General features: G+C 44.3%; 2 protein-coding genes and 1 long non-coding RNA gene across 6 annotated transcripts in view; 1 reads left to right on the plus strand and 2 right to left on the minus strand.

Moving 5' to 3' along the window:
• Positions 1-12,880, minus strand: NEU3 (neuraminidase 3). Of its 4 annotated transcripts, none has more exons than XM_084774008.1 (4): positions 12,231-12,364; positions 5,893-6,104; positions 1,008-2,059; positions 1-875 (listed from the first exon to the last, which is right to left on the minus strand). In XM_084774008.1, exons 2-4 carry the CDS (start codon positions 6,097-6,099, stop codon positions 755-757), a joined length of 1,380 nt encoding a protein of 459 aa, XP_084630134.1. In that variant the 5' UTR covers positions 6,100-6,104; positions 12,231-12,364; the 3' UTR covers positions 1-754. The 4 variants fall into 4 exon arrangements, with proteins under 4 accessions (XP_084630134.1, XP_084630135.1, XP_084630133.1 ...); XM_084774009.1 differs by having other exon boundaries at positions 12,141-12,261; XM_084774007.1 differs by lacking the exon at positions 12,231-12,364 and adding an exon at positions 9,986-10,008.
• Positions 10,076-22,142, plus strand: LOC311593019. The gene is made up of 2 exons (XR_014777564.1): positions 10,076-11,316; positions 18,953-22,142. It is a non-coding gene; the product is annotated as an uncharacterized lncRNA (long non-coding RNA).
• SPCS2 (signal peptidase complex subunit 2) overlaps positions 21,688-23,359 on the minus strand; it is a 16,470-nt gene continuing 14,798 nt past the window's right edge. The window contains exon 5 of the mRNA XM_084774031.1: positions 21,688-22,559. Within this exon, the coding sequence (XP_084630157.1) occupies positions 22,373-22,559 (187 nt within the window). The 3' untranslated portion in view covers positions 21,688-22,372. The remainder of the gene's footprint in view (positions 22,560-23,359) is intronic.

Genomic DNA, 23,359 nt, shown 5'->3' on the forward strand with positions numbered 1-23,359 from the left:
TACAAGTATTTACGCATTTATTATTTAATTCAACTGGAAGGTCGGCATGCCAGGGTGACTTGTAACTATCCTTGTAATCTCTGTTGTAAACAACAGAGAGCCAAAAAGAAATTTGCAGCAAGGGACAACATGGGAACTGTGTGTGGGCGTACTGCCTTGGTGTGTGTCTATGCACCACAGGGATGCAGTGGCTGCAGAGGCCAGGGGACGGCACTGGATCCTTCGGAACTGGAGTTATAGACGGTGTGGGCCGGCATTCAGGTGCTGGGACTGGAACCCAAGTCCTCTGGAATAGGACTTTAACCACTGAGCATCTCTCAGCTCCCTCAGGGTCATCTGTAATGGAGGTAATGGCATCAAGAGCAATAAGCACCATTATCGAGGGCAGCTGGCACGAGCTTCTCATTTTTTTCTGGATGAGGAAGGGAGTTGAACACAGTGGCAATGCTGGAGAAAGCAGCTGGCCTCACTCTAATTCTTCTAGGAGGGAGACCTTGCAGAGCTGCAGGCATCATTAGAAGGGTAAGTCGTTTATTTAAATTAAAAAACACAACAATGCAGATCTTTCTTTTGGCCAAAACACGTAGATGCCACCTCATCCAGTGAGCAGCAAGTCATTTGAAAAGATAAGTCTCTGGCTTTCGCGCAAGTTCAGAACCCAGGGTTTGTGGGACAGGAAGTGAGCACGTGGCCTCTGCTTTTAGTGGGAGGACTAGAGATCCCACAGCAATCTGAGACCTGATGCCCAAAGAGTTCAGGTGATACATCCAAAGTCCGGAGGCAAGCCAACAGCAGACCCGAAGCCACAGCACGGGCTCCAAACTGCCAGGCCAACAGCTTGTTGCATAAGACGTGGCCAACTTTCCGTAGGTTCACTGAAAGGAAAAGTGAATTTAAAAAAATGCAAGGAGCAGAATATTAGTCTCTAGATTTTTCTGAGGCTACCGGAGAACTCTGTTATCCTGGCGGTAGTTGCCATTCCCTTCTGCGGAAAGTTGGCTCCTCACCCGTCAGCCGTGATTTGGCTTTCGTTCCCACTAGGCCTGGTACCGTCTTCCCAGCTCAGGATTTCTTTGTCTGAAAACAGACAGAAGGCAATCTCTTCATATGCCTGCTCCTTCCCACACTCAAACAAACATGCCACCAACCTCTGCTCTTCCACAGCAGCCAGATCAGAGTAGCCACAGGGCCCAGAGAACAGGATCCAGGGGCGGGACCAGCAGGCCCCCTCCAAGGGGTTCCTGTTATAGTAGATGCCTAGGTTAATCCTATGCTTCCTGTTAGTTGGATGTGAGTATAAGAGCCATGCTCCTGGTGGTGTTCCACCTCCTTCTCCCAGCAGAGGCCATGTCTGAGTAGGGGGGGTATCTTTCCCACTTGGGTCTTGACATATGGATGGCATGTTCAAGGGCTGGAAGCTCACTACACTGCCTTGGCAGCCATGGGGAGGCTCACAGAGTTGTGTGTTCAGGGTTGGTTTCTGAAAGCAGTTACCATAATCATAGCTAAAAGCCTCTGCTCGGAATCTGCTTGGTGTCCGGGCACTGCAGTAGAGCACAAGGTTACCATCCCTCCCAGTTACCTCTGCCACTTGGCACTCCCCTGTATTATGGGGCCCAATGAGCTCGCCATGGTGCCATGTGCCTCCTAAGTCATCACTGTAGATCATCAAGGAATGGGACTTGACTAAACATGGAAAACAGAAAAACCGGTGTGAGAAATAGTAGGCGTAGGCGGGGATGATCAGCCTCCCTGACTTCAGCTGGATGCCATGACCTGGGCTCACAGAAAACGTGGCCCAGTGCTTCACCTCTGAGCCAATGACCTCTTCAGTCAAGTCTTTCACTTCACTCCATGAGCACCCGGCATCCTGACTGCAAACGAAGCAGAGACGAGCGGCATTCTTGCCCCATATAATCTGATAACGCTCAGTAACATGGTCCCACACACAGCTGAAAAACAGGTACACACGGCCAGTATTTTGCTCCCACACAGGACAGGGGTTCATGGTCCGATGCCCAGGTAATACAGCTTCCATCAGCGGCTGTAGGGGGCCCCACTAGTCAAGGGAAAAAGAAGGAGATATTGTGAATAAGTTACTAATAGGAAGACAAGAGGTTCATTAAAAGCACCAGTTCTTTTTGCAAACAATATATATATGACATTGAAATGGACAGAATCTTGAATGCCCAGATAATCACCAAATTTGCAGCTCTTTTTCTTCTTTTTCTTTTTTTCTTTTTTTGTTGTTGTTTTGTTTTGCTTTGCTTTTAGATACAGGGTTTCTCTGTGTAGCGCTAGATGTCCTGGACTTGCTGTGTAGACCAGGTTGGCCTCAAACTCACAGCGATTCGCCTGTCTCTGCCTCCTGAGTGCTAGGATCATAAGCGTGAGCCATGATGCCTGGCAAATTTGCAGCTCTTATAAGGTGGATTTAAATTGGAAAAAAGTGATAGTGCTAGATACTGTAAAAGCTATGCTCTCTTAAGAACATTCTTTGCTTCATCTGGACTTGCAGGTCACCTTCCAATACTCAACTCCAACACCACCTTCTCTGGGAAGCCTTCCTTAAAACTCACTCTTCCCTGAAACTTATAGCAGCTATGTGACACTATGTGTATTTTCGTTAACTGTCTGCACTTTTAGACTATGAGCTTTGTGGACAATACCCAAATTACAAATGTTTGTATCTTCAATACCTGGCACATGATAGCAGCCAATAGAAGTTTATAAAAGCAAACAAACAAACAAAAAGATGGGGGCCAGTGAGACAGCTCAGAGTGAAGACGCTTGCTGCCAAACCTGATGACCTGAGTCTCATCTCTGGGACCCAATGGTAGAAAGAGAGAGCCAATGACTTTCAAGTTATCCTTTGATCACCATTCACGCATTGTGGCACATGTACACAGAGAGACAGACAGATACAGAGGCAGGAAAGAGAGAGAGAGAAAGAAGAGAGAGACAGAGAGAGACACAGAGACAGAGACACAGACACAGAGACACAGAGAATAAATGCAAATGTAATACAAAAGATGATGATGATGAAAAGAAAACAATGGAGCAGGATGTGGTGGCGCACACCTTTAATCCCAGCACTTGGGAGGCAGAGGCAAGTGGATCTCTGTGAGTTCAAGGCCTGCCTGGTCTACAAAGCAAGCCCAGGACAGCCAGGGGCACACAGAGAAACCCTAACTCAAAAAACAAACAAGTAAACAACAAACAAAACAATGGATCAAACAGGGACGTTTCCAGCAAAGATAAAGTTCAAGACTGAAAAGCTTTTCTCTTCTTGTGCTATGGTGAGAAAGCAATATCTAACAGCACATTAAAGACTCAAGCAGAGTCAGAGAGGCCTGCCCACGCCTGCCTTTATCACTACTGTGAGATACTGGGCAAGCTTGACTCGTATTTCCTTATCGCTAAATGGAGAGTACCAGAGGAGCTATGAGAAGATTAATGAGACAGTGCCTAGCTACACACACTTCAAGGAAGGCTTGAGCTCCCTGAGCAGCACTCGGTAAACTTCTAGAACTCCAGTAGAAAGGGGCAAAGAGCAAAATCAGACATGTTACAGGAAGAGGAAAAAAGATAGTTCAACCTCACACATAAAAGCAAAACATAAACTGGGATTAAACAGATAGCATTTTCAGTTAATTTTTTACATTATAAAGCTTGATAAGTGTTGGTTTAAAAAAAAAAACATGGAGAAACAGGCTCTTTTATGTATGGGCTGGAGTATAATAGTTGAGTGCTTTCCCTGGATGCCTAATTCTGAAAAATCATCCCAGGACATACGTGCTCATTAAATAAAAGGCTGGAGGCATAGGTTTGGCTAGAGCACTTGCCTAGCATATGTAAATCCCTGGGTTGGATCCCTAGCATCACACACAGAAAGAAAAAGTATAAGGCATTTCACTGGCAAGCTAAGTAAACCTCTTTTCTTTGTGAAACAAAATTTTAAAAATGATATTTCATGGTAGCTTTGCTTATAAGAGTAAGCATCCCAGCACGGGGAATTCTGTTTAATGGGGGACATGACCCTTTGTTCATATATAATGATATAGGAAGGGTTCTATGTTAACCCTCATCACCCAGTGGTCTCGCCCCAAGGACCAGGCCTTAGGTGGCAGCCTCCTGTACTAGGCTTGTCTGTGCCACACAGGAGCCAAGCCCAGGCCAGACAAGCCATTTAGAGCCCTTAGGCCCATTCTAACTATCCATTCTAAGTGTCCTTAGAAGGACACTGACAGCTCAGACAGGATCCTCAGGTTGCAGTTTCCAAGGAACCAGATGCTACATCAAGGCTGCCACTAAAATAAGTAAAAGCTTTTTAGTCTAGAGAAAAGAAGCCTTAGGAGGCATGAGCCACTTCTAGGTACTTCAAGAGGTGGTTCTCTGCAAAGGGGGCTTTATGTTATGCAGGGACCCACTGATGAAGGAGGCGAGACAAGACCAATGCATAGTTAGAGAAGTAGAGACTATCTCATTTAAAAGATGCAACTTACTGTCAATGATTAAGGTCTTCATATGAAGTATTATTATGAAGACAGACCACTGTGGAAGATGACTAGTGTCGCGTTCTTCCTATGCAGTGTACGTTATCAATTATATCCTGTAAGTGCTAAAGCAAAGAAGTCAGGTACCCAAGTTCGCAAACCCAACATGGTGTATGTACCGACTGACTGTGCTGGCTACTTTTATGTCAACTTGACACAAGCTAGAGTTATCTGAAAGGAGGGGAGCTCAGTGGAGAAGACGCTGCCGTAAGGTTCAGGTGTAAGGCATTTTCTTAATTAATGATTGACAGGCGAGAGCCCAGCCTATTGTGGGCGGTGCCATGCTTGGGCTGATAGTGCCGGGTTCTAGGAGAAAGCAAGCTGAACAAGCCAGTCAGCAGCACTCCTCCATGGCCTCTGCATCAGCTCCTGCCTCCAGGTTTCTGCTCTGTTTGAGTTCCTGTCCTGACTTGGAAGAGTAAGCTAAAATGAACCCTGTCCTCCCCTAACTTGCTTTGGTCATGGTATTTCATCACAGCACTACTCAATAACCCTAACTAGGACTAAAGCTATGTTCCTAACCCCTAAGCTAGAAGCTGGTAATAGAATCTAGATTTCTATATTAAGACACGGTTTTTCTAATTTCAAAACTCTGTAATTAAGTAAATTAAAGAATGAAAGTAAATATAGCAATGAGAAAATAAAGTGGAAAATGTGTGACTACTGGACAAGGAGCTTACACAACAAGTTATGTACAAACAAACAAACAGGAAAACAAAATAAGCAAATAACACTCATGCTTAGTAGCTCACTGGCTGCACCAGAAAGAAGACCAAAATAAGCACAGATGATGCCTGTCCAAATGAAATAGCTAGTACCTGGGCTCCGTCAGGCCACAGGGCTGGATCTCTGTGCAGTCTGATCTGGCAAGCTACAGAGAAGCCCTATTAAGATACAGTAAAGAGCAGGGGCTTGAAAATCCTTAGCCGGAAACAGGAACTAGTGTCATCAAAGCAAAGACAGGGGCTCAGCAGAGTCACATTGTCAATGTGACATAGCAAAGCATCTGTTTTGGGTATGAAACTCAGATGGTGAGAGGTAGGAAAGCATGCAGATTAGGGGAAAGAATTGCTCAGCAAAGCTAAACTAGCAGTGCTTCCTTCTCTGGGTGGTTTTCCCAGGGCAAAAGGAACAAAAAAGCAGACAGACCACACAGGATGTGAATGGACCACATCCATGCCTAGGATACAATAGAGCCGTGACCAGTCAGTAAAAGCCTTCCCCTCCCTAGTTCCCCCACACAGAGTTTTGCTGGCAAAGGTGGGGGTGGGAGCGACCCAGATGTGTATTCGGCTGAGAGAAGAAGAGGCCCAGGCCTGTATCTGGGATGAGTCACCTGTACAGAGCGCCCCTTCATCACCCCTCGCCTGACCACCAGGTAGAGGGCATCCTCATCAAAGCGCGTGGACCGCTTCTCTGCAAAGGCCAGGAAGGTTCGGGCGGGAGGGATGTAGAGCAGGGCTGGGATCCGGTAGGTGATCCCTTTCACGTCTTCCTGCCGGAACAGAGTGGTGCTGAGGGGGCATGATGACACTTCTTCCATGACTTCTGCAAGGACAGCAAACAATTTATTGCGGGCCTTGTTAGTTCACTGCAGAGGGCACACATGAGATGTGGCTGGTACTTGAACGTCTACTTTTTCATAGAGAGAGAGAATCCTGGCCTCAACAGCACAAAGCAAATAATATGTACCCTCATTCAAAAACTCTGCTCTACAGACACATCAGTTCCTTGGCTTGGAGTGCCTAGGTTATTCGGATGCCTCTAAACTCACAGCCATTTGAGTAACATCCGTGACTAACAGTTCTCTAGGGAAGCTTTCTCCCTATCCCGAAGCCTGGGATGAAGGACAATCTGGGCAATTTCTTTCCTTTTCTTTTTTAAAAATTATCTTTATTAAATTGGCGTTCTGCTTGCACATATACATGTCTGTGTGAGGGTGCCAGAGTCCCTGGAACCGGAGTTACAGACAGTTGTGAGCTGCCATGTGGGTGCTGAGACTTGAACCCAGGTCCTTTGGAAGAGCAGCCAGTGTTCTTAACTGCTGAGCCATCTCTCCAGCCCCCAAAAGGCACACTTTCACATGAGGCCTCCTGTGTGCAGCTCAAAGGATAATCACACTTGCTTGGGGGTCTGCCTTAACTCCCAGCTCCCTGGAGATTACTTTCTTCCGAACTCAGGTACATGGATCTTTGTGATATTCTAGCTGCCATTTGATAGGCTACCCGGTCTTGTAATGACGCTGGCAGTGGAAGCCTCCAGAAATACCCTAGAAGCCCCACTTCTCAGAGGCCACAGAAGGGACTCAGGCCAAACAGACAAAATAAACTTTAAGATTTTATTTTCTTTCAATTTGTCATTCAAGATCCATATGATAAATAATTTATTTAATAACTAAATGAAACAGCAGCCTCTAAGAGCTAGGCCAATGAGTCCCTCTGTTTATTCAATAAACAATCTCTGAGTGCCTACAGGTGTGCTGAGGAGACACCTGCTCTCAAGGTTCAACCAAGAGAGTAAGTACACAGATTCTAAGTATGAAGCAAAGAGCACTGTCTTAGAGCTATGCATCAGAGCAAGTAGGAACATAGAAAAGGTGCAAGTGGGCCAATCAGGGTCCCAGAATAGGATTTTCAAGAGGGCAACAGCTGCGCCACGCTAGCCACCTCCTTTGCCTGGGATGCTCTTTTTCAGATAACCACACAACTCCCTAACCTCACCTCCTTCAGCTCTGCTCAAACATCATCCACCTCCCAGGGCCTCAGCTGTGGACAATTACCTGATGACGCCCTTGCCACTTCAGTTCCCTGTGGCCTACTCACTCCTAAAGATCTCATATATTATACATATTCAATGCATGCTACAAAATAAAAGCTACACAGCGTCAGGTCCTAATACGCCATGATGGCCAGCCGTCTGTGCTCAGCTCAGGCTGGACTCTGACCTGGTGAACACTCAGCATTCCTCAGAAACCTCATTAAGTGGGGTTTCTATTGGCCAGTAAAAGCCATTACTTCCTTATCTTTTCCGATGCCCCCTCTCCCCCCACCCCCCCCCCCCGCCCCCGGCTCTGGAGAGGTTGCCATCTGGGTAGTTTCTACACTATAGCCCTCACTTGTGCGTAGGGCTGTATCTTTTCACCTAGAACCAGACACAGTTTGTGACAGGTGCTGGACAAGCATGGGCTGACAGAACGGATGCCTGACCAAATGACCTGGAACATAAAGAGCAAAGCCTGGGCTAGCCAAGTGTGGGAAGGACTGTAAGCTTTGTCACAGGTGATGAAAGCAGTCATGGCGGGCTTTGTCCTTGGACACACCACGGATGCTCCCTGAGATTAACCTTGAGATAGACTGGATAGAGCCATCCTAGGCCTGGAATTCAGAAAGCGGACTGGGGGACTCCACCTGGATTATTGTGGGGTTTTTTGGGGGGGGTTGGTTTTTTGAGACAGGGTCTCTCTGTGTAGCCTTGGCTGTCCTGGACTCACTTTGTAGACCAGGCTGGCCTCGACCTCACAGTGATCCGCCTGCCTCTGCCTCCTGAGTGCTGGGATTAAAAGGGTGCACCACCACCGCCCGGCTGATTATTTTGTTTCTGACCCCCGATGGGAGGAAAAGACTGGCCCTTGCACATGAGAGGCAGACAGGCAGAAAGGACAAGAAGAGACAGCAGGTTCAAACCAAGGTCGAGCACATGTGGATCCTCTAGCGCATGTGGATCGAGAAAAGGATCACCAAACAGGCCGGACCAGCGCGCAGGCCAGAGGCACCTAAGGACCCATCCCGAGGAACAGATACTGGAAGGGTCACTCTTGTTTCCCTTTAACCTTTTTTCCCTCTTGTGTACGATAGCTGGGTTGTATAATAAAGTTTAATTGTTAAGAAACAGAGCCAACAGCCAAGTGATGGGATAAGAAGCAGAGTGGGTGGTGGTTATGTCTAGAGGTAACAGAAGACAGTGAGCTGTGAGGACTTTCAGTAGGATAGTGTGGCTACGGTGAGGTGGAAAGCATAACATATGGGCAAACACAGGGACTAAAAGGCCCAGCAGAGCTAGATCCTGACAGGTTTAGTCACCTTGTGGTACTGATCCTATACACAGGGAGCCCCTGCAGCGTTTCTGATATGAATGGAACATCAGGTTAGACCAGTCTCTCGGACCAGTCTTTCAGGGGAATTAGATATTTGGTAATGAATGTTACACTGAGTCTGTTTACAGACTCTGAGTCAAGCAAGAGAAACATGAACACATATGAACGATCCAATCAGGCATCAAATGAGGAAATGGTTGGTCACCGATGTAAAAAGAGTGGGATGTGGGGATCAGGAAGCAGGGAAGCAAGAGGAGTGGTGGGGAATCCACACAGAATCCTGGGAAGCAGACGCCAGAGACCAGACCCAAGGTCCCCGAAGACAATGGCCCTACAATTCTGAAGCTTTTCTCTGTTCTTAGTTTTCCTTGTTTTTTGTTGTTGTTGTTGTTTTGTTTTGTTTTGTTTTGTTTTTGGTTCATGGATTTTATTGTCTGTTGATAAAAATGTAAGAATGGAATATTAAAACATTTCAGTTTTGTTCTGTAATGTCAAGAATTTAAGAATTTAAAAAAGTGGATTGGTTAGCAAAGAACGAGGAGGAGGAGGAAGAGGAGAAAAGAGGAAGAAGAAGAAGAAGAAGAAGAAGAAGAAGAAGAAGAAGAAGAAGAAGAAGGAGAAGGAGAAGGAGAAGGAGAAGGAGAAGGAGAAGAATAAGAATGGCCCTAACTATAGGGAAAGAGTCCTGTGGAAGCCATCCTCTTTTTCTGTGCAAGAACTGCAACCCCCTTCCAAGTCTGCTCATCCCAGATCTCCCCAACCAGCAGCCAAGGATAAAGTTTAAGAAACTTGTCATAGAAATAATTGAGGTTTTGTTTTTTTTTTTTAATCTGAGAAAGAAAGCCACCTAACTCACTAGAATACCTTTCAGGATTTTTAACTAATTTTCTTTACACTGAGAATTTGATTTACCTATCTTGAATAGGGAGGTCCACTCACCCACAGCGACTAGGGGGTCCCTGGTGTTCCTGTTTGGATACCAGCTGTGGGGATCAGGAACCCAGGGAAGGGGGGTGAGTGGCGATGGAGCCCACGCAAGATCCCGGGAATCAGACCCTGGAGACCTGACTCAAGGTGCAGATCTAACTTTGTTATGCAGTGTATGAGCCTTTATAAGACTGGAGGGCCCATCAGACCACCCCGTGCTAGCCTCAAGCACCAACAGCAATCCATCAGATTGGTGTACTATGAGGAAATGGGGGTGGGGTGGAGCAAGGTCACCTCAGGAGACTTCTGTAAAGAAGGGCAAGCAGTCACCACCCTAGTAGATCGGCACTGTGTGCAGTAGGGTCAGGATCTTTCGAGGAGCCATCAGAGCTGCTGGCACCTCACTCACCATTCGACATGGACCTCCATAAGGCTCATCTCGACCGACACTCCTCACAGTGGGAGAAGGGGCCTCAGAGTCAGAAGAAAAGTTTCCTTCCCTTCACACCAGCCTTATCAAATGCTGAGTGGAACTGTCTTCTCAGCATGTTGTGAGAACACACCTGTGATCCACATCCAGACTTTCTTCCTTCCATGCACCTGCTGGCAATGCTTAAGAAAGGATTTGGCTTAGAATACTATAGGGTCTTGGGCATGCGTTTCACTTCTCTATTGACTTGGGGTCCTCATCTATAAAGTGAATTAAATTCCACATAAAATTAATGATAAGAGGGCTGGAGAGATGGCTCAGAGGATAAGAGCACTGGCTACTCTTCCAAAGGTCCTGAGTTCAATTCCCAGCAACCACATGGTGGCTCACAACCATCTGTAGTCCAGATCTGGTGCTTTCTTCTGGTGTGTAAGTGTTTATGCAGGTGGAATACTGTATACATAATAAATAAATCTTTTTAAAAAAATAATGATGATAGAACCAGAGAGACCAGAAGAATTAAAAATCATGTTTTGGGGTCACTGGGCAAAATTTAAGAAATAGACCTGCAGGCCTGGGGAGGGATGGCCTTGCTACATTCCTCTCAGTCCACCGGAGTTTGGTTGCTAAGAAACCGGAGCTAGGCCCCCAGCTCATTACTATCATTTAAAAACACAAGACTTCCTTCTGTATCTTAACCAATAAATGTTTGCCAAGCCGGGACTCCCCCTACTTTGGGGGTGGGAGGCGCTGGGAGGGAAAAGCAACCTATAAATTACCCTCGACCCAGAGCTCAAGGCTCTCCTCCTGAAACCACTGTGTTGGTGACAGTTGGGGGCCCCAGCTTGAGCTGAGAATAAAGATCCTCTTGCAATTGCATCCGTTTCGTCTCCTGGTGGTCTTTTGGTGGGGCGTCCCAAGGACCAGGCATTACAAACCTTAAGTAGCTTGGGCCTTAATGGCCTTGTTGGAGGTTGGCCTGGTGCTATGTATTCTGATGCTAACTACTGGCCCTCAAGATCCAGTTGTTGCCCAGATGTGCACATCCTGATGTACGCCTGTCCTTGTTGTGTAAACCTTGCTCTACCTGTTTAAAGTTGATTGGTTAATTAAAAAGGCCTACACCTGGGCAGGGCAGAAATGAGGTAGGGATAGCTAAGGCTTGAGGGCTTTGGGGACCGAAGGATCGTGGGAAGGAGGAACCAGGTACCAGAGGAGAAATACGGAGCAGAATCACCACGGCACAGGAGGGAACCACGTGGGCCAGGAAGAGGAACTCTGAAGTTTTGCATGGAAAAGAAGTGGCCCAGGTGAACAGTTTAAACAATTATTTTGGGGTTATGGATGGGAAATAGCCCAGATAGAAATGATTCAAGCAGATGGCCTGGGATGGGGGCTAAGAGATAGTGGAAGGTAGTTTAGTATCTGCCCAGTTCCAAGGAAAATGAGGCTATTCTAAAATACAACAGGTGTCTGTGTCCTTGTGATAGTGGGTTAGATAATACTGCTGTAATAATTATAGATATTTAATAATAAAAATTATTAGATATATTTACTACAACAGGCCTATTGCACAATATGAACACAATACATGGCGATCACCAAATCACTATTTTTCAATTATTAATCACTGCAGGTTTTGTTTTGTTTTGTTTTTTAACATTGTCTCACTTTGTAGCCCAGAATGGCCTTGAACTTGCTATCTTCAAACCTCAGCCTCTTCACGTTAGGATTCCAGGTATATGCCACCATGCCAAACAGGGCATATTACTCCTGAATACTGAAATTAGTATATAACAGTAGTCATGCACTATAGGAACTGTAATAATAGACTACATATGTGTGGCGGTCCCACAAGATTATAATAGTGCTGAAAGTTTCCAGTTGCCTAGAGACAGACACATTTTACTCACGTTAGGCTTCTGAAATCAGCCAGCCTTGTTTGAAGGGAAATTTAGGAAAGGACACACAAACCTACTCTCAAAAATTCCACCATGGGACCTTTTTGGCCGCCCACAACTCCTCTGTGGTAAGAAGGCTTTTCCTAGTTCCCTCTACGTTTCTACAGTTGGTTCTAAACTACAGCTTAAATTTGGCTTCCGAAGGACGAAGTCAAAATAGAAAGGCTCAGAACCTAGCTGATTCAGGCTGACTCAGATTTCCTTCCTGATGCAGTTCCCCCACGTCCCGGGCCATTTTCGGGGTGACGCCCATGCCTGCTCACCGGCTCCAGTGGCTCCCTGAGCTCTCCCGAGGAGTCTTCGTGAAAGGCCCGCAGCAAGGCTGGGGCGACCGAAACAGGGTGGCGGCGGCGGTGGCGGCGGCAGGGGGTGGGGCTGGGACGGAAACCGCGGGCACGAAGACAAACCCACACAAATCGGAGCAGGGGCTGGCAGGCAAGAGAAAAGAGGCCACGCAGGGGGAAGCTGGTGCCCCACGACTGAGGCGGGGCAGCAGCTGGGTGCCAATCTCCCTGGCCAAGCCACATCCCCAACCTCACCGTTCTGCTTCCCCCTGCTTTAACCTGTCGGTCTGGGGAAGGTGTCACCGCCTAAAACATCCCGCCCTGGGCAGGCTAAACTGTCGAGCAAAGGTTCCCGGCCTCAGAAGGGACTACACCAAATAGAGGTGGATCGGAGTGTGTTCACAAAAAGCAATGGAAGCTCCCCTTGCAAAAAGATTATCAGAGCCCAGTGGCGCAGGGCTGTGAACTCAGCCAGTCTGGTAGAGACTAAAGCTGGAGGGCTGCTACATTTCAGCTGTCTAGACTGTGAAGTAAGTTTAAGGCCACCCTGAGCAATTTATCAAGAAGCCCCTACCGCAGGATAAAAAATTATCAACAGAGCGGAGAAACAACTTCAGTGGTAGAACACTTGCCTAGCATGTACAACATCCCAGGCTCTCTCTCCAGTACTCTAGATAATGTATCGTCTACAGTTACATACATGGACCTGTCACGAGTACCGAGTCCATTCTCTTGTTTCACTGTCATGTGCAGGGACCACCCCATTCTTCCCTACTTCCCAAATCAAAAGACGGGCCCCTCTAGAGACAGCGCAGCAAATAAGAGTGTCAGCCAGTGCTGGGGACGCTAAAAAAAAAAAAAAAAAAAAAAAAAAAAAAGAATGCTTAAAAAAAAACCAAACAAACAAACAAATAAAACCCTCCAGTCAACAAGGCTACCAGAGAAGACTCAAGAAAAAAAAATAAGAAAAGAAAAGAAAGAAAAAGAAAAAACAACAACAACAAAACAAGCATGCAAAACGAAGGTGTGGGGTGCACTAGCACCAAAAAATCCACACAGTGGTTACTTATGAGCATATGAACCAGGACCCTTAGCATGGTGGCATTGCTGAGGGGAGAGACTTGAGTTGGGCTTACACTATTAAGACGTACTATAGCAACCTTTGCCTTATAATGTGAGTCTACCCACAGTAAGACAGAAAGCAACACAACAGGGCAGACTCAGCCGGACCTGAACTCCATCTCTGCCTGGGATGCTGCCAAGAGGCCGGGCCCTCCCACCAAGGAGCATAAAGTCTCTTCCTTATATTTCATTTCAGTCATTTTAGGATTTTTTTCCCTCCCTAATACCTGCCTCATCTTGCTCCACAAAAGAATTCAAGGATCTAGTTTCTTTGATGTGAACTTAATTCTTCTGGTTGTTTCTCATTGAAACAATCTAAAGTCATGTTGTTGTTTTTGTTGTTACCAAATAAAACATAAAGGAATTTGGCAAAAAGAAATAAAGAGAAAGATAGAATACTAAGTTGGAAGATGGAATTTTTTTTTAAGCTTAGATAGCATTTGAATCCATGAGCCTGAGAAAAGGCTATGAGCAGGGAACTGGGAGAGGTGCCGTCAATGGAAAGTTCTGCAGGACGGGCTTCTGTAAGAACACAAAGTTATAACATAATGAGGCTTCTCTTCTTCCCTTTTTAAATATGATGAGAGAGTAATGTAACGACACAGAGGTAAAATAAAACTGTTCTCTCCTAAAAGGAACCAGGAACCCATAGAAAAAATGGCTGATTTCAGAGCTAGGGGAAAAAGAGGTACAGCATAGGCCTAAAGTATCTGGTCTTACCTGAAAACAAAGCAGCCAGAGGAAAAGAATGGAGGGGGTGGGGGAGAAGAAGTGATTTAATAAGGATCCTACTACCAAACGTGGGGGAAATAACAGTCCGAGGTGGTGGTGCACACCTGCCCCAGCATTGTGGCAACAGAGGCAAAAAGACCAACACATGTTCTAAATCAGCTGGTTTAAATATTGATTTCCAGAGTAGGTTGGGATAAATATTGAGATCCTGTGTAAAAGAGGGAGGGGAAAACAGCTTACCAAGAACTAGATTAAATGTTTAAAATCATGAGAACACGGCGCCAGAGAGAGACACCCCAGTGGCCGAGGGGACCCAGGTTCAAGTCCCAGCACCCACATAGTGACTCATAAGCAACCTTAACTCCAGTTCCACAGGACCCAACAACCCTCTTCTAATTTCTGCGAGTACTAGGCATGCACATGGTGCACACACATACACGTTGGCAAAGTAGGTATGCACATAAAATAATAGAAAAAATCCTTAAAATGTTATGACGTCATATTGACACATGGAGAGGAAGTCTTTTGGCCATTTTAAGAGGTTGCTATAGAAAGAATAAAGTTAGAATGAAAATAGAAGGTAGAGGAAAGCCTTTGCTATACAAATCATATTCCAAGGTGACTGAACGTTCTCAATAATAACAATAATAATAATAATAATAATAATAATAATAATAATAATAATAATGGATTGATGTAATTTTCTTATTTTACAATAGTTTGGTGACTGCTAGAACCATAAGATGGTCAGTGTAAAACTTTTGTGTTAGAGCAGTGGCTCTCAACATATGGGTCACAACCTCTACGAAGGTCACATATCGGATATTTGCATTATGATTTGTGACAGTAACACCATTACAGTTATGAAGTAGCAATGCAATAATTTTATGGCTGGGAGTTACCACAGCATGGGTACTTATATTAAAGGACTGCAGCATTAGGAAGGTTGAGAACCATTATGCTAAATGGATCAAGTCAAAAACATTTGAGCCCAGTGTGTATAACATGACAAATAGAGGCGAGCAGGCTATTGTGTGTGCTTTCATCTAATGCTCTGCTGCTAAGCAGCTAATCTGTGAGTTGACGGTGTAGTCTGGTGTAGGGTGCTTGCCTAGCCCTGGCTCAGGAGGGGTAGAGAATGTGTTAAATGATACCGTGATATCATTAAGAGGCAACTGGCCAAATTGGCAAACAGCAAAGTGCAGGGGGAAGGAGCAGATAAAACATCAAGATGTTTTTCATTAACTAAAAGCAAAACAAAACAAAACCCCAAAAATGGTGAATCTCTGAACCTTCTTTGGATCCTAGATTGAATAAATCATTTCTAAAAAGACATCGAGGTGATTTTACCAGTGACCAGGCATTAAGTAACATCTGGATTTGTTTTTAGAGATAATAACAATGCTGTAGTTGTTTTCAATCTTCCCAGATGCAGCTTGGAAAATACAAGGTGAGTGGGGGAGTGGCTTGTGGTCTATAAAATACAAAAAGGTCACAAAGTGACTGGGACTTCTTTCACAGGAGTTCCTTACTGGCCAAAGCCGGAAGCCCTGTGGGCTAATTGGCAGTGTAAGACTAGAATTCATAGAATAAAATAAAACCAAGTCCACACTGATATGAACAGTAATCCAAACTAGGGAAAAGAGCTCTTCCTGAGGGTAGAATTCCAGTTAATAAACATTGGAGGAAGAAATAAAAAAATACCCTTTAAATGTTAGCAAAGGGGCTTCATTTATCATAATGAGATGCTCTAGAAAATAGAATTTTATTTCTAAAATATTAAAATTATTCTGAGCCATTTCCAATGTTTTTCTTTATCAGTTGAGAACCCTGCAAAAGGATGCATCAACTGTTTTTTTCTTGTGATAGATGCTGGGACACACTTGGTAGGTCTTCCTTCATGGAAGACCCATGACCATAGCTGCAGGAACTGTTGTCAGTCTTCAGGTACCACATTGGATGATTCAGGATTTTCCTCAGCTGAAGAAGGCTCTCTCGAAGTCAAGCTCTATTCCCAGGTTGACTCACATGAAACATTAAATAAGTGACTGATATGAGGGTATAAAGATCTGGCCATTCTGAGTCACCTCATAACCAGAGTAAGTCCCCATATAGGTGAGGTCACCTTCGCAGGCTTGCTTCATATGTAAAGCCAAGGGGGTTGGGTAAGCACTTTGCCAAACTCCATCCACATCTTGCTCCATGGCCAGTGCCTAGCCTGAGATAATAGACAGGCTGATTGAATTATCCATGAGCTGATTCCATCTTTTTCTATGTATTACCTAAACACTTCTTTATTGTGTAGACATGCAATTGTGTTACATAAGGGCATTTTTATGCACGCAAACACCAACCAAGAACATACTCCCTTCCACCCTCCTGAATTCTTTCTCACCACTCCCATCAATCCTTTGTTCCTCCACACGGTTTCACTTCTACCTTCGTGTCACAAATACACACAAGATTTTATTCACAAATGAGAGAAAACATTCTCTATCATGTGTCTAAGACTGCCTTAATGTGATTATACACAGTTGCATCACCTTTCTACAAATGACATAGTTTTATTCATCTGTTTAGCTGAAAAAAAAAATATGTCCATTGGGTGTATACACCACATTCTCTGATCCATCACTCTGTTGTTGGACATTTGGGTTGGTTCTGTAACTAAGCTATTATTAATACTCTATGACTGTAGTGTGTTCATTAGGACTCCCTTGGGTAAATATCTAGAGGTCCTATAGATCTTTTAGTTTGAGGAATCGCCACAATGAGCTCCATAAAGGCTGGACTAGTTTCTCATTAGCAGTATATAATGGTTACTTTTGTCACAATTCTCAACATCTTTTAAAATATTTTTTGTTCTTCTTCTAAAGAATTAATGTATATGTGTGTATCTGTATGCCATGTGTGACCATGCCTACAGTCACCAGAAGAAGGCATCAGATCTGCTGGAGCTAGAGTTACAGGCAGTGGTAGGTTGCTCCATATGGCTGCTGAAAAACAAACTTGGGTCCTCCAGAGTGGTCTTAACCACTGAGCCTCTCTTTCTTTTCTTTTTTTTATTTTTATTTTTATTTTTTGAGACAGAGTTTTTCTGTGTAGCTTTGGCTGTCCTGTGCTCACTTTGTAGACCAGGCTGGCCTCAAACGCACATTGATCCACCTGCTTCTGCCTCTCCGCCATCTGTTTTTGTTGTTGTTTTGTTTTTTTCTATTGTTGTTGTTTTTTTGTTTCTATGTCTATTGGCTATTTTGTATTTCATCTTCTGTCAACTATTCACAATTCCTTCGATTGATTGCTTGACTTCTTGTACTAGTTAGCTTTGTCAATATTACACAGCCTAGAGTCATCTAAAGAAAGCCTCCCTTGAAGAACTGCCTAGGTCAAGTTAGCGTGTGGGCTTGTCTGCAGAAGACTGTTGGGACTGTTAGCTGATGTAAGATGGCCCCTGGCCACTGTGAGCAGGACTGCTCTCACACTAGACAGGTGATCCTGAGCTATAAAAGAAAGCTAGCAGCTGTGAGCCAGCCAGCAGCATTCCTCCATGAGTTCTGCCTCAAGTCCCTACCCAGACTGTCCTGTGATGCACCTATGTAACTTATAAAACAACTTTTCTCCCTTACGTCACCACCTTTGGTCAGGGTGGTTTTTTCAAAGTAAGGAAACTAGAACATTCTCTCTCCCGCCTCTAGACATTAATCCTGTTAGAAATACACCTAGCAAAGATTCTGTTCCACCCTTTGCGCTGTCTCTTCACCTAACACTTTTCCTTATTGTACTGCTTTTAAAGTTTGACGACTTCTCTTTCGTCAGTAATTGCCACTACTTCCCAACTGGGTTCTATTCAGATGCTGTATCTTGACTGGTTTTTCTACTTTCCCCTCTAAGTTTCAGAGTTTTAGATCTTACATCAAGGTCTTTGGTCCATCTGGAGTTGGTTTTGTACAGGGCTAGAGATACTCGTTTCAACCTTTTACATGTGGACATCCACTATTCTCAGCACCATTTGTTGAACATGCACTTTCCTCCAACATGTATTTTTGGCATTTTATTATTAAATAAGGTGGTTGCACGAGTTAACATGTATGCTTTTGTTCCAGTAATGTGCTGTGGCTCTATAGTCTAACTTGAAATTAGCTTTTTTCCCCTTTTCTTTTTTTCTCAGCACCGTTTTCACTATCCAAAGTGTTCTATGATTCTGCATGGATTTTAGGATGTTTTTTCCTGTGAAAGTGGCATTAAATTTTGATTGGGGTTGCACTGAATCTTTAGATTTCTTGTTAATAAAACCATTTAACAATTTTGTTATGATCTGCAAACGTAGCTCTTCAACTTCTTTATTTAGTGTTTTGAAGTTTTCATTGTAAAAGTTTTTCACTTCTTTGGTTAGGTTTATTCCAAGGGTTTTCAGGGTATGTGTGGGCAGGGTCAGGAAGACAGTTGTGAATGGGATTGTTTTCCTGTTTTCTTTTGCGGCATGTTTATGGTAGACAATGCTTTTAAAATTTTTATATGGCAATTTTGTATGCTACCACTTTGCGGAAAGTGTGTATTAGAGCTGTTTCCTGTTAGTCTTTTGGTTCTTCTAGATATGAAATCTTTTCTTCTTTTCCTATTTGTATCTTTTGTTTCTTTATTGTGTTGCTCTACTAAGATTTCAAGCAGTAGACTTTCTAAGTGTAGAAAAAGAAAGAGACCATATTTGCTCTTGCTGATTTTTAGCAGAAATGCAGTGTTTCCCATTTAGTATTACTAGTGAGTATGTTTGTCATATATAACCATTATTATGCTCAGATATGTTCCTTTCTATTATTATGCTCAGATATGTTCCTTTCTACCCTCAGTCTCTTTGGGGTTTTTATCATGAAAGAATGCTGGATTTTGTCAAAAGCTTCTTGTTCACCTACTAAGATGCTGCTGTGATTTCTGTTCTTGGGTCCTGACACTAGTCTGCATGTTAAAACATTCCTACATATCTGGATTGAAGCCAACCTGAAATGGTAAGTGAACGTCTTGTCTTCTTGAATTTGGTTTGCAAGTATTTTAATAAATTTTGCACATATGTCCATACTGAGGGGAGGGGAGGGATTTTGGTGCATGGGGTGTAAATCATAGACATTCAATAAAAAAGTTTTCACATCTTCCATTCCCTGATGTTCTAAGTCTTTGAAATATATAGCAAAGTATTACAAACATTAAATATATACTAGCAACATAAATTTGCAATTAATTTTCCTTCCTTAGTGCTTCTTTCTGCTTGAGAAGACTTAATTCCACTGAGGCAGGTGTGAAGAGCTCAAAAATAGCTGTGTTGGGCCTCAAGAGTTTCCACAAAGAAAGGGTGCTGCAGTTCTACAGAGGGTGCTACAGCCCAGCAGCATCCAAAATGGGCTGCAGCAAGCAAGCATTCCAAGCGTCAGCAGCCAGCTCTCAGGAGGTGCCCTGCAGCCTCACAAAGTGCCAGTGTGGGTGCCGAAGCCTGAGCCTGCAGGGCGCTTCTGGTCTGTGTGGCCATCTACGACAAACGCCAGGTGCTGGCAGTGCGTGAACTGACTGGACTGCTTAACTGTTTCTTCAACACATGGCTACAGTTCAAGGTTTTAAGTGGGTTTACTGGAACCCACTTTTTATAAAGGTTATGGTAAACACTCTCTTTGTAATTAGGGATGTTTCATACCTATGATTATGTTGACCATAATCTCAAGGGTACACTTTCTAAGCCTACGTAACCTAGGGAAGGAATGGGGTTTGCTTAAGCTCACACATTAAAATGAAGCTATGAGCAACTGAGTCACTTGACTCTAATAACTGGAGGACCTATTTTTTCTCTTCTTCTTAAGTGCATTCCTATTGAAAACTAGAGAGAAAAACACCTATCAATCTACTGTCTGTTTGATAAGGAAAGTTAAATTAAAACCACTAAAGGATATTGTAGTTATTAAAAATTAGTTTGTCTTATATATGCTTAACAAGGGGAGTAACTATAAATTTTTATGCTGAAAAAACAAAATTCAAAGCCACAATGACATGTGCATACAGTACCAGCTGCTGCAATGCTGAGGCAGAAGAAATCACCCTGTCTTGAAACAAAGAAAAAGAAAGAATATATATATGAACATCATTTAAATATTTATTTAAGAAAAAAATGGGAACATATATAAATCTGTGTTTGGAGGGCTGAGGATGTAGCTCAGTGCTAGAATACTTGCCCACCACGTACAATGCTGAGTTTGAACTTCAGCATAAAAAAACACCAAGGAGATAAATAGCTGCTACTCTTCCAGCATTGGAAACCCCCTAACAGTAGTAACTGTGCCTGTGCGAGTGTCATTATCCGATTAAACACTTTCAAAAGCTTTAAGTGGCTCACTGAATCTGAATGTTGACCTTGTGTGTGTGCCTATGTGCCCAGAGGTCAGAAGATGACCTAGAGTGTCACTCTATCTACCCGAGGAAGCCAAGGGTGGACAGCACAAGCTTCCCTCTGTCTCTGTCCACCCTGACCTTTGAGACTGGGGCTCTTACTGCACTTGCAGCTTGCTATTTCAACCACACTGGCTGGCCTGCAAGGCCCTCGCCTCTGCCTTGTCTCTGTTCCTCCAACATGAAGGTCATATGGGCTTCACCACTCCTGGCTTTTATATGGGTGCTGGGGACCCAAGCTCGTATGCTTCTGCTGACACAGCAAGCATTACCCCCCCCTCAGTCCCCTCCCCAGGCCTGGTGTTTAAGCTGACCAGCCAGCGTGCCACACAGATCCTCCTGTATCCACTTTGCCAGCGCTGGGATTATAACTGGACCACTTGGCTTCTTTTTCATGACTTCTGGAGGCCAAGCTCAGGATCCTATGCTTGCACAGGAGGCACGCTGTTAAATGAGCCACCTTGTCAGCCGTTTTTGTTACTTTTAGAAGAAGTGGTGGGGGCAGCTCAATGAACTCTGACTTACCGCAGGCTTACAGGAAAGAGTAGTATAGAATCCAAAGCTTCAATCTCTGGCCAGTGTGATCTCACACTCTCCACTGGGCAATGCTAGACAGGGCAACATTCCTAATGCAGCCTGGATGCGTTCTTATAAAGTGAATGGTTTGGGGTACTAGGCTTAGAATTACACTCCTGAAAGTCACAGGACTTAGTCAAGTGTCCAGCTCTCTGACCAGCTTGGGAAAATGCTGAAAAAATAGTGTTGGTTTTTTCCCCACTGGAGCCAGATCCCGTTCTAGAACCATCTGTGTGGTGCACACCTTTGCGTCTTAGCTTCCTTGTGTGTAAAGTAAGGACATCAGTGCTTGCCTCTTAGGACTGCTGTGAGCATCGTGAGCCTGTGCACGTGAAATGCCCAGAGCACAAGCGCTCTGTGTGGCTGCTATCACTAGAGTTAAGACTCTCCGGCTCCAGGTTCTCCAGGGCCTCTGGACAGTGAGTAAAGCACTTGCTACATGTTTCCTTCTTTCAAGACTAGTACTCCACGTTTTTACATCTTCTCTCATTTATTGGAAAAAAAAAACTTTAGAAAATGGCAGTTAGTAAAGGACACAAACAAATCAACAGAAACATACTAGTGGAAAACATAGAGAATATAAAACTAAAAATGCCACTGGCTTCTTTAATTGGATAAGAGCACAAAATCTAACAGGCAGATCTACTTTAAACAAATTAAAAGCTATTTTTCTTAAAAAATAATTCTCCCCAAGTCAAATATATATATACACACCCACAAAAATGGTGTGTAAGGAAAGCCATCACACAGAAAGAGCTGTATCCTGGGTTTAAGGAAACAGTTGCCGAAGCAGGGATTACCACAAAGTCAGCAACAAGTTACTAACACCCACTGCCCAGCCGGGCCTGGCTCTACAGCCCAAGATGGCCTCAAACTCAAGCCCCTTCCTCAGCCTTCCAAGTGCTGGATTACAGGTGAACACTGCCATATCCAGGAGGTTAGTAGTTCTTACGAACTGAGCATTCAAACGTTGCATGGCACAAAGCTATACTGTATAAAGTACTATTAAGTATAAAGGAAAATGAATGCTTAGCTTTTACAAAAAATGCTTCTTAAGGAAACAACACAAACCACTCAGCAGAGCAAGGAGGCTACAGCAAGCTGCCAGATACAACTGCATATCTGTGCTAGGAAATTCTACTTATCAGAGTGGACGAAACGGGCATTCTTAACATGTCATACTTGACCAAATTTAAGCTTTCTGTTTCTTCCCCTACCCACCAGTAACTTGCATGACCCAGCAGAAAGAGAGCGTTTAGAATTGGTTATTTTATTTTTCTTTCTGTGGCGAGACTGTCATGGAGCCTGGATATTTCAGGTTCATATGCATCCATGACCAGTGTCCCGCTGTGGTCAAAGAACTTAGCAATAGACTTGGTGAACTCGGCTTCTCGCTGCTGCTTTGTCCTCCCACTGATGAAGGTCAACTTCAGGGTGTATTTGTCATCAAACCTACGCATCAGGACAAAAAGAACAAATCAAAACCCAACCGGACTGGAAAACTGCAGGGCTCTCAGGGTGGGGGACGACAGTAATGGAATACGCAATAGTAGAAGAGGGTACTGGGGGGAAGGACCAGTGAGAGCATACAGACGAACACACCCAATGAACGCACCACTTGTATGCTAACTTTAAAAACCAATTAAAAACCAAACAGGGACTCAAGCAGTAACAAGCCCTCAGCTTGTTCAGTTTTTGAAAAGTGAGGAGGATAAGCTTGGCATTGTTGATACACGGGACTATGCCCAACGCTCATCCAGACAGACCGACAGGCAGGCCTTCCCACGTCTTGAAGATACTAATTCTGATGTCTCCTTAGATATGCTGATATACCTTCCTTGGCTTAATTACTGAACCCTAATGAAGATGAGAACAAGCTATCCAAGAGTATTCCATGTGGAGGGACCAGAAAGTACAGAGGCCCTGAGGCAAAAACATGCCTAGGGTATCTGAAGAAAAGCAGGAGATGCGTGAGTGTTTGCACATGCATGTGGAGCACACACAATACATACGGACTGCTAATGTCCTGGGAACTTAGCCTTTTTCCCAAACAAGAGATTTTAACAGAAGACTAAGTGGGTGTGACTTATGTTTGCAGGTTACTTGTTTTTCTTGCTCTCCTGGCAGTGACTACAAGCAGGGAGAGAAGCTTCGGGGTCCACCAGAAGTGAGGAGTTGGTAACAATGGAGCTGGCAAGTAGGCAGGCTAGACACATCTGGGCAGAACTCTGGAGTCCAAATGATCTGGACTT

This window comes from Acomys minous (assembly GCF_964271855.1).
Source record: "Acomys minous genome assembly, chromosome: 2".
Classification (NCBI taxonomy): domain Eukaryota; kingdom Metazoa; phylum Chordata; class Mammalia; order Rodentia; family Muridae; genus Acomys; species Acomys minous.